Genomic DNA, 11,727 nt, shown 5'->3' with positions numbered 1-11,727 from the left:
ATTAAAAAAAAAAAAATACCCTACTAGAGTTCTCTATCCCTGCCTCTAGCAAACCAAAAGTTGAGTGAAAATTGTCCCACTCCATTAATGCAAAATTAAATTCATGGAAACAGAAAATAAAAAGCCAATTGCTTCTAGAACCTGAACAGAGTATAAATAGCATAACTTGCCTTTTTCAAGAGGGGAATAAAGGTTGAATTTGCAATTAACTGGAATTCTAATTCAGACAATTCAGCAGTATGGATGTGGACGAGGTCAGGGTACCGGGCAATGCGTAGGTTTCTTTTAAGTGGTTAACAACCTTGAACTGATGCAGTTTGAACTATAGCCTAATGAGGGATTTGTTAATCTCTGGAAAAGCTATAGACCAAAGATTCACTTCATCTTGGCCTGGTGATTTATCTGAAAGTCATGGACTTGATTCTTCTTGTACTATTTCAGTCTGCAGACTGGAAAACCTCTCCCTTTACACACTGAGAATTCCCACTGCAGTGAATGGAAGGTCTGTGTGTGTAAAGAGCACGTGAGCAGTGGGATTCAGGCCCAGAGAAAGAAGATGTTGAGTCGCCTTGGTAAAGAATTTATACACCGCGTGTTCACAGCTTCTTGACAGGTATAATTATCAATGTGGTCTTTTCCTTTTACTATGTGCTGGGATTCGGAAGCACGGTTTCGAATTTGTGACTATCAGATCTTTGATCAGGTAGCTTCTCTCTAAGGACCTGAAAGAGGAGGAAAGAGTGAAGGGAAGCCAGTGATTAGTATTCATTTGTCAATGACAATATGCTAAAAATATCAGAAGAGCATGTGCTATGTGAGAACAGCAAGAATTATTTTAGGCCCTATCACTCATGCACAATATTCCACATACGAAAAAAAATCATTTGATGTTTGCAAAGGAAGTAATTATCAAATGGGGATGGAAAAGACACAGTTATTCCCTAAAATGAAATACAGAACACCAGTTGGAAAACATTTCAAATGTAAAACATTTCTTCTTCCCATTTCCAGATGACTCTCTTTTTCTTCATGAAGGCAAAGGATAGTTAACTTTTACAGTGTGATTCTTAGGGTTGGGGTACAGCCGGCAGAACCTCTCTCTGATAGGCAGGAAGCCCCAACTTCCTTGCTCTGAAGCAGATTCTCAGACCCGTTTCTTCTCACACAAGGTCAGCCTGACACCAAGTAGAACGGAGTACGCAGCTGCCCATGTGGTCAGATCCAGGGGATCAGCCTCCGTGAACACTTCCCCCAAGACCTGTCACTCTTGCCCCATCATGGAATCGTTCCTTTCAGAGAGAACAGTGGTTTCCGATCTTTGTTTTTAAAGCTGCAGATATTTTTATGCCCATGAATGCAAAGCATCATATACAAAACAGATTTTTACAAACTGTGGCAGGCCTTGCAATTGGCCTACTTTGCATCAACACCCTCCAGCTGGCATGCCTTCTGCAGATGTGCCTAAAAGCCCCTGGGTGGGGGCTTCAAAGCCATGCACAAGGCCATTGTGCTTCTTCAAGACTCACTTAAGAACCTATTACACGCAAGCACTGCCTGGTACCGACATTTTCCCTCCTACAATGTGACCACTACTCTACTACTATTGAGTGCTCACTAATCACCACATATTGTGTTAAAAGTTCTACATATTTTTTCCTTAATCTCCATAACAGACCATTTCACTGAGTCTTCTATTGAATAACTTCCTATAGGTCCCCGAGTCAGCAAGTGACAGAGATCTAGAGACTGAATTTTTAGTGAATTAATTTATTATATAGTACACGTCCCAGGGGAATGGGCCTCAGTACAACAGGTGAATTTTAGGAACAGTCTTGGATCTTTTCACCTCTCCAGAGGGTGGGGAAGGAGGAGGCCTGAGGGATATGCCAGAAGCTGAGAGATCACCGGGCATCCAAAATGTGGGTCACTGAAACACCCATTGGGAAGGACCATCTGCATCAAATGTTCTCATTATTTCTCTCATTCCCTTGATTTGTAATTCAACAGATCAGTGATTTTTTTTTTTACTTGTTTAAATAAAAGCCTTTTTTTTCCCTATTAGTGTAAATCTTATCGCTCAAATTGCTTTGCTAACTTTTAAATGAGTCATTGTGGTAGGCAGAATAATGGACCCTAAATCTATCTGCACTTTAATCCCTAGAATCTGTGAATATGTTAGATACCACGTTAAAGGGAGATTAAAGTTGTAGATGGAATTAAGGTTGCTAAACACCTGATGTTAAAACAGGGAGATGATCCCGGATTGTCCAGTTGGGACATATGATTGATATCATTAAACGTGGAAGATGAAGAGAGAAGGAGGGGCCAGGGAAGGGGGCTGTGATGAGGAAGCCGAGGTCAGAGCAATGCAGTGTGAGGACTCAGCCACCCTTGCTGGTTTTGAAAATGGAGAAAGGACCACGAGGCAAGGAATGTGGCGAGCCTCTAGAAGCTAGAAAAGGCAGAGAAATGACTTTTCTCCTTGGAGCCTCTTAAAGCCCAGAGAGACTGTACTGGACTTCAGATCTACAGCATAATAGATTTATGTTCTTTTGAACCACCAAATTTGTGGTAATTTTTTTTTTTTTAAGGCAGCAGTAAGACATGGGTACAGCTGAGGTGATGGAGTACTTTGAAGTATGGGGTAAATGATAAGGGGGAGTTGGATAACTCTAACGAGCATGAGAATGAATCCCTGGAAAGCTCATGTGAAGATGTCTGTGAGGAGGGATGGGGGAGGTAAGGGCAGGTGCCATCGAAGAAAGAAGTAGAGTTGTAGCACAGCGGTGTAGAGAAAGGCTTTGAAGCCCGTGTTTCTGGGTTTGAGTCATGGCCCTATTGCTTATGAGCTGTGAACTGTGGCACAGGTTTTAAAAAAAAAATCCCACGTGCCTCAGTTTCTCCCTCTAAAACGAGATTAAAAATAGTACCTACTACCCATAGGATTGTTGTGAAGATTAAGTAATTGAACATAGATGAAGCACTTAGAAGAGGTTTTTGGCATACCCTAATTGCTTAATAAATGTTATCCAGCATTTCAGTGATTATTGCTATTATTCCGGTTTTCTTTTTGATAACTCTGGGTTCCTTGGATTCAATTATCAGAATCATCCTTGGAGGCTGGTTTCCTCCGCTCTGCAGTGGTTCCCTGGATCGGACCCGAAGGACGGCGGCTGTGGCAGTGGTCGTGGGAGGTTAGAACAGTCAGGAGTGGACAAGGGAAGGGAAACGGGGGCCTGACGGTGGGCGAGGCCACCGCTAAACTCCAGCTACTTTGTAAATCTGTGAAGATTCAGCCTGGTTTCAAATGCAGTGAATTCTCCGCCATCAATGCAGCAATAGGAGGTCAGAGAAATTTGACAATCTTTTAGTCTTGACTTCCTCAGAATGTTGACAACTCAGGAAGGATTCTTCTTCCTTCCTCCTTTTATTCTTTGAGAATCTGGGTGAAGTATGGATGTCTATAAAATCATGCTTGAAAAATAAGATGCCTTAACCTGAATAAATGTAGTGCTCTTTGTCAAGAAAGTGGGGATAGCATAAAAATAGCCATATTCCTATTCTCTGTTTAGGTTTCTATAACTCAGTTGTATAGGGATCATCTCTATTACCTTTTAGAAAATGTAATTCCTGATTATCACACATGGAAGTTAGGGGAAAAGACAATTGAGATTTATTTCAGGCGAGTTTGAAATTAAAAGTGGGCATAAGAGATAAATCTCCACACACCAAATTAGCTTCAAATTTCTTCCCCAAAGCAACCATAGTATGAGTTAGGAAGTGTAGCAAATCCCATTTAATCCTTAAAAATTTAATTAATTAAGAGTTGAACAAGAGCTAATGTAGGTCTCTTTGACTGAATTCACCATAAAATCCATGGATGACCTGACTCGGTACGACTTCGCTCGTACTTGGAACGGCCGCTACAGTGTCATCCCAAAAGGCCACGAACGTGTGTGTAGCAAGGGCTGTCTTGGCAGACATAAATATAAATTGCATGTTCATTTAAATAGAACTTTCCTGTACCCTCTACCAGAAAAAAACTGTTTGCAAATGTCTTTTATTAAAGAATGTTAGTCTTTGGCGGTGAGACAATAGGAAATTCTGAAGTGATTTAATGAAGACTGATGGAGCAGAGAAATGCAATGGAGTGCACGGCCCAGCAAATACTGATGGCCAAATTGTATCCTTCCAAAGAGGACTGAATGGGTAGAATAGTGGAAGCTTTTAGTGAGACCTCAGAAGTCTGAATGGCAACATATTTCTTTCAAAACACTTTAGAATAATTTTACTGTGGACCAGTGTGGCAAATCAATTAGGAAAACGGTACAAGTTCGCATTATTGAGGATGGAGGAAGAAAATGAGTTAGTGGAAAGAGTTCCATGTTCTACTAAAGAACCGTGGATTGTTATTAGACCTTTGAAGGGATCCTGACAGTACCAAGGGAGGTAAAGTACCTTTGTATTCAGAATGGATTAGAGAGAAGGATGTGGGCAAAATGACTTGTCCAGATGCATCCTTATCACTCCATCCCAACCCTATCACACCCCAGTCCAACCACCATACCGCTTGCCTGGACTACTCTATAACAGCCTTCTAATTAGTCTCTGCTCTCACTCTTACCTTGCAATAATCTATTTTCCTCAGAACAGCACGAGTGATCTTTTTTAATACATAGATCAGATGTAAGTCCCTTGCTTAAAACCTTTAGTGGCTTCCACTGCAATAAAATCTAACTTCTTTCAGTGATTTAAAAAGCTTTCTGTGACCTGGCCCCCATCTACCTCTCTGTCCGTCCTCATTATTTCCTAACTAACTACCCCAGCTTTCTTTCTATTCCTCAAACATCAAGTGGCTCCTGTCTCTCTTAGAGCTAGGCACTGGCTAGTTCCTCTCCTTCTTATGCTCATTTCTGGCTTCTCCTCACCATTCAACCCCAGCTTACACGTCATCTCCTTTGAGACGTCTCCCCTGATCACCTAATAGAAGGTTGTCAGCTAGCCGGTGTCTATCAGAGCACTCGATTTTAACTCTGTTAAGTACTGGTCCCAGTAGGTTATTTTCATTTACCTGGATATTAACTGTCTCCTCCAACCAAGATGTAAGCACCATGAGCGCAAGGATTTTGCTTTGCTCAGGCTGTTTCTACAGCCCATTGAACAGTGTCAAGCCCATGGCAGTACCAAATAGATCTTTACTGTTGAATAAATGTAGTTTTTAGAGTGAATGGAAGGTGATTTTAAATGAAGTCACCCAACTATGGGATATATACAATAAAAACTCACAAGCTATGAAAGAAAGATAGACAGCTGAATTCTCAGCAGTGTCTGAGGACAAATCCTGGAGTCTTTATACTTCCCCATGTAGCTTCTCCTTTTTGTGTCACAAACCACAGAAAGTCTCATGTCATATCCAGTGTTTCTGGTTGTGCAAATAGTAGTCTGATAAAACCACTATTACCCCTTGTCATTTTCCCAAGAACATCTGAACCTCCCTTGAAAATCCCATTTGCAGACATCATAGTGGAGAGGTGTGTTATGCTATTAACTGTCTCTTCCAAAGGAGAGCAAGGACAATTTATAGAATTCCAGACTATCTGATGTTGGCAGATGAAATGCCTGCAAGAGCAAAAAGGAAAATATATTCTATGTTACTTAAAAGTGTCATTGTGGGAGGGCTCCACAAAGCCATTGCAACTTCGTATCATTCATCTAAAAAATGGGGTTTTAGGGATACTTACCTGGAAGGGTTTTTCTGAGGATAAGGAATAACATGGGAGAAGAGCCTAGCACATGGGAAGCACTTCAAAGATGGGGATTCTTACTCTTCACATTTTTTTCCTGGCTTTTCTTAAAAAAACAAATAGCAAGACCTGACTGAGAATTTTTGTCACAGTGGAATTTAGAAAAAAGGCAAGAGCATCACATTTTCAGTGAGCACCCACAGAGAATTTCAGATCTCTCAGAGCGCATCCACTGGCAGGTCTCCACGTCTTTCTCCATGGAGTAGTTTTTCAGTAATTTGTATCAGTATTCTAAAGGGCTCTTCCCAGGATCAGCACTATAGGGTTGTTTAGTTCCGTACACTGTGCAGCTGGCCAAGAAGGTGAGTGGGGGGGGGGGGGGAGGCGGGCGGCTGGAATCCAGCCCACACTCTTGTCATGGAGCTCTGTGCCCGGGGATCTGGGTTGCACAGAGGCTGCCTTTTCCTAATGTGCCTAAAGGCATTCTATAGTCTGTACCCGGCCCTCCCAAGTACATGATTTTCCAAAATATCTTACATTTGCAGAAAATATGGCTGAATGGCATTATAAAGTAAGCGACTGTCTTGTTTACATTTTTCTGAGGTCATCGGGTTTTTTTATTTGCTTGACTGATTCGGGCGGGGGGACTGTCATAACCTAATGATTGTATTCCAGCTGCCTCAGACACCGTATTAAAAACCGAAACAAACTTGTACGTGTCGGGCCGTCGCTGGTGCGGAAGAAGGCGCTCCTCACCTAGGACATGTGGTTCTGCTGTGTTTGTTGCTGCCGCTGCTGTTGTTGCTGCTGTCGGCGCCGGGCGGTCCGGAGCTTTTCAAAGCGCGCCTCCATTTCTTCCAGGACTTTCGGGGTGTATCGGACCACCAGCTTGACGCTGTCTTTGGCAGCCTTGAGCAGTTCCACAGCTTTCTCATGGTGCTCCCCTTCCACGCTCTGGAAAGACAGTGACAGCTCTTAAACGGGAGAGCTCGCTTGTTCCTCGCCCTGCGGGACCAGTCGGCTGTCATGATCTAGTTAAAATCCCACTTTGACACTGTATGGTGACTGACGTAACGTAATAAAATTAAATTAAATGTAAAAAAATAAAAATAAAGTCCCACTTTGAAATGTCCAGAAGCTACGGCAGATGGGACGCATTGCCATCATCACTATTATTTACTGTGTTGGAGGTTGAAGTGGAGGCAGGTTAGGATGCACTAGGGTACAGAACGGATTGAGTGGGGGTTCAAGTTTAGAGGGTGAGAAGCCATCAAGACCTAAGATATTGCACTAACGTTTAGCGTGGGATTTCTAAATTTCATCTGGAAGAGTAAATGCACTGGTCAAGGAAATTCTGAAAGAATTTTAAAAAAATAGTAAAAAAGGGGAACTTTCCCTATCAGATATTAACATTATTAGGGATCTATCATGATTAAAACAGTGTCTTGTTGTTGTAGTAAGAGAGAGAACACAGAGTCCAGAAGCAGATCCATCGTGTGTAGAACTTTGTTATGTGATAAATGTGGAATTTAGACCAAAGGGGGAGAGGACTGTTAAATAATGATGCGGAAGCAAATAATAATTAAATGATAGAAAATAATGTAGAGCCCAATCTCCTAGTCTATGCTAAATATAACTGATTAAAAATTTAAATGGAAAATTAAAACCATAAAACAACTAAAATGAAGCAGAGCTGAAATGTTCATCTTGCAACGGAGAAAGAATTCTTGAGTAAAAATGCCAATGGAAAAAAAAATCACAAAATCAGATTTATAAATTGTAAGTTTCTATATCTCATATACCACAAAAAGGCCAAATAACAAACAAGAAAAAATTTTCTCAATATATGACAATTCGTTCACATTCTTACCATGAAGAACTCTTGAGTCTATGAAGACCTAAGCAAAATGGGCACATGAACTCCAGATGTCTAAGTTCCCTTGCAATGAAAGAAGTACAGATGAACACAAAATATTTCCTTTATAATTATAATTTAAAAATGGTGAATATGTATTTTTAAAAATATGGTGTATTTCCAAGGATGTAGGGAAATGGGACTGTCATATACTGCTAGTAACTTAACACAAACTGGCACAGTTTTTCCAGAGGGCATTATTGTTATGCATTGAATAAGCCCCTTATAAAGAATAGTTTATTTTCAGAGAAATTTACTAAGGATATAATCATATATACACACATACCTATAAGGTAGGAATGATGAAGCAGAAAGCAAAAAATAAATCGCTTCTTGGCTTTTGAGTTCCAAGTCTTTTAAACAGCATGGTACAGATAATAGTTGGGAAACCATGTTTTTACTACAAGTAAATACAAAGAGGTCTCTTTCCCCAAACCGTCTAAAGATTCTCCAGGTTGGGATTAGTGAGAAGCAAAACAGAAGAAAGCTGTAATCAGACATTACAGGGCCCCAAGAAAAGGAGATAATCTTCCCTGTCAGCGGATCCTCAGGGCAAATGACCTAACTCATATTTTATAGGATCAAAGTACAAAGGTCTTTTTGACTTGCTTCCTGGATGAAGCTCCCAGAAGAAAACATCTGTGTGAGGAGAGAGGCTGAGAGAGTGCCAGAACACCTGAGAGTGGACGGAAGTGGCCAGGAAGGCCACCCCAAATTGGTTGAGATCACATTTTACAACCCAAGCAGAAGGGGGACTAAAAATGGATATTACATTGAGTTACCAAATAAATAAATAAATAAATAAATAAAGTAGGTTGCACTTCAAGCACACTTCAGTTATATCTGGAAACTCGTAATTGCTACATTATACAGATTTGGAGACAAGAAGTTGTGTTCCAATTTTATAACTTGCTTCAGCAAGGTGGATGTGGTCTGAGAAAAAGAAAATGCTTTGAATTTAGCAATGAGGTAGCCATCATGGTGTGTAAGAATGCTATTTCATCACGTGTTGGACTATCCGGCAGATACTAAGGATTTAAGAAACGACCATGATGAGCCCTGGAGGCAATTTACAGAGCCACCCCTTCACCAAGTTTGGGGTAAATGGAAAGCAAGTGGTTATAAATAGCAGCTGGGCAGAGTGAGTTTTTGCCTGTGGCTAAAGCCTAGGAAAATAGGCTTGTTCATTGATCAATTCATTCTCTTAATTATTCATTCAATCGTGGACTTGGTCATTCACTCAACAGATGCTTATTTAGCATTTATTCTATGAATTCTATTCTACCAAGTTCTTTGGAAGAACTTTAAAGGAAAGGGGAAAACTTTGACACCTTGTACAATATCATCCCTGTTTTCAGTGTGCTCAAAATTTCTAATTTGCCTCAAGATGAACTGTTAAGATATGAAAATCTCCTTCAAAAGGAAATCTGGGTGACTTGGTTGTTTATGCCTTTCTCTAATTTCTTTTTTAATATTAAAATTTATGTGTATATATTTCAGTAACACTGGTTCACCCGTTTTCTAGGCCAGATGTTAGTCTCTGAACTCCTTTTTGGCTTTTGTTCTGTTTGCTTTCATTTAATAGGGTTGGAAATTCTAGGCCAGACCTTTAGAGGCCCATTATCTCCGTGTAGGCACTATGTCTGCAGTTTAGAGTTGCCATGGGAGGGTTGTGGTACTAATACATGGGGCCATCAAGCTCTCACCATAGGGACAAAAAGCTGAGAGAAATGTGGCTGGTGTGCCGTATCCAGCCCCACTGAACCATCAAAGTTACCCTCTCCCACCCCAAGCTCTGTTGTCCCCCAGAGTTAGCAATTTATTAAAAAGCAGACTCCATGGTCTTTGAATCTAGAATTTTTGCCCTGATGCTCTTTCTCTGGTTTAGATGATGACTCAGCCTCCTTTGGGCTCACCAGAGTTAACAGGTCTTCTGGTCTGACTCTACCTTTTGCTTTGCTTTCTTCACCAGGGCACAGAACCTTCTGATGGGATCTGGGCAGAGTGTCATACGTCTGCTTCCAAAAAATGCTTTGTTCAAATAATACAAGTTATATAATTGAATAGTATAAGAGAAACTAAGAGGTAACTCAGAGATTCGGGAAATATAAGTATGTTTGTAGAATGCACTATTTCAAACACTCTTTAACTTTATTTTTCAATTGTTTTCAGAAAAATGTTTCAACTCTTGTCTTAATGACTGATCTGGATGGCTTCTTCCACGGGCTTTGCCTACTTTATGAATACTTTTGTGTGCATATGGTTGCCTCTTTAACATATAGTTTATCTTCTGAGTGCTTTTAGTCCCTCAGTTCAACTTTTTGGAAGAATAGTCTGTTTTCTCTACTTCTTTCTTTCTTTCTTTCTTTCTTTAAGGTAAGAATGAAAAAGCAGATCATCTTCCCATGGAGGTCTTATTCCATGCATAAAAAGAAGCCAAACTATCTGCTCAGAGTATACGTGTTGATGTGCAAACACTTGTTAATAGGTATTCCTTGAGCCCTGAAAATGTATCACCTATCCCTACTTTTGGCTTGTTCTACTACTCACTCTTAATGAAAGTATGCCTTATTTCGAGCTAAATATTTAAAACATGTTTTGAAATGTAATAGTTTATTTGTCGACAATTGAACTGTTTCTATCAAAGCTGTACATATAAAAGCTATCCTGATTCAGAAATTGTCCTTTGTGACACCTTGCTCAGTTGGAGCGGTCACTGAAAACCTGCAGCACCAGCTTGTCACTGAGCAGGAAAATGTGGCCTTTCTGTAATTTGGAGAAACCTAGCAAGGCTTCCCATTTTAAAGCAAAATCCCCTCTTGCATTTAAAATTGGAAATTCTATATGATTAGATTTCATTCTCTTGCTTTAAGAATTGTGGTGTACCTACTGCAATTTTAGGAACTCATAAGCAAGGATTCATTTAGTAAAGACATCTGGTGAAAGTTAGGTATTATTAAGAAGGCGAGGGGTGGTAAAGAAGCATGGGGGAATAGTAGGTACCTAGGAAACATTTAGACTAAAGAGGAGTATGGCCCTGAAAGAGAAAAGTCCCTAAAGAGAAATATTATCTACCCCACAGTTATGCATAATACTTTGGCCATGATCAGTCACTGAAATGAAGTAAAAGGCACTAGGAAAAATGGACATTTCTATCCTGAAAATATGTATTTTTCCTGCTAAATCTTTTAAGAATACACATAGAAATCAATATGAGAGAATTTAAATCATTTTTGTTACTTCCAAATGCATAAATACAAGCTAAAAAATAGTAAATTGATATAAAATAATAATCCTGTAATGTTAATATATAAGAGAAGATATTTCATTCAGGAAGCTGGGAAAAAAATAGCTCAGTAAAAACCAGGTGCGTACTGGTTTCATCAGCAATCTCATGCAGTAGTAAGCTCTAGGAAGCTTTAAAGTTAGTTAATTTGATGAAAGTTTAATAAGTCAGTGGCTGGTAAATGAACCAACTTAACAACATGGCTGCCTTCTGATCTTTCAATAGCTTTTCTATTTCCATAGGTTGGGAGATATCAAAATGGTTGCTATTTCATGGTATGCTCCATTTCCTAGTTGATTTAAGAATCCTCTCTAATAAAAGAGAACTTTGGATCACACTGCAGACACTAATTTGGTCATGACTCATGTTTTTTCCCCCACTGCAATAGGGAAACTAGTTGTTAAATTTTGACCCTGGCTAGCCCTCAGATGGAAGAGATGCCCGTCCTGGGAAGGAAGCTTGTTATCTGTGCATAATTAGCTGTCAAACAGTCTATGCCCAGGTCTTCATGCAGGTCTTACTCTGTGAGGATTACTTGAACATAATCTTGACTGAGTTTGCTAATAGAAAAGTTGCTTAAACACTTTTTCAGATAGCCAAGAATTGGCTATACCTCTCAGTTATTCTAGGCATATCTAGAGCCAAGTTTATGCCTGGGCTCCTAACATGACATCAGTCATTCCTTTGGATTAAGGGCCCAATGATGTGACCAGAGAGTAAATTATATTAAGAGCATTGGGTCATAATATCTAGGTAACTCAGGAACTCAGAACATTATAGCT

At 40.0% G+C, this 11,727-nt stretch overlaps 1 protein-coding gene across 2 annotated transcripts in view; it reads right to left on the bottom strand.

Moving 5' to 3' along the window:
* Nucleotides 1-564: 564 nt before the first annotated feature.
* The window catches only part of LIN7A (lin-7 homolog A, crumbs cell polarity complex component), a 117,553-nt gene continuing 106,390 nt past the window's right edge, over nt 565-11,727 (bottom strand). For both annotated transcript variants that reach the window (XM_025882478.2, XM_073900606.1), the window contains exons 5-6: nt 6,501-6,698; nt 565-722 (exon numbers count right to left, since the gene is read on the bottom strand). In XM_025882478.2, the coding sequence (XP_025738263.1) occupies nt 6,501-6,698 (198 nt within the window). In that variant the 3' untranslated portion in view covers nt 565-722. The remainder of the gene's footprint in view (nt 723-6,500; nt 6,699-11,727) is intronic.

The sequence above is a fragment of the Callorhinus ursinus genome, unplaced genomic scaffold (genome assembly GCF_003265705.2).
Source record: "Callorhinus ursinus isolate GAN/ISIS: 27379988/994484 unplaced genomic scaffold, GSC_fseal_2.0 scaffold14, whole genome shotgun sequence".
NCBI lineage: Eukaryota > Metazoa > Chordata > Mammalia > Carnivora > Otariidae > Callorhinus > Callorhinus ursinus.
The sequence above is the reverse complement of the archived record's forward strand: the minus strand, read 5'-3'. Positions and strand labels throughout refer to the sequence as shown.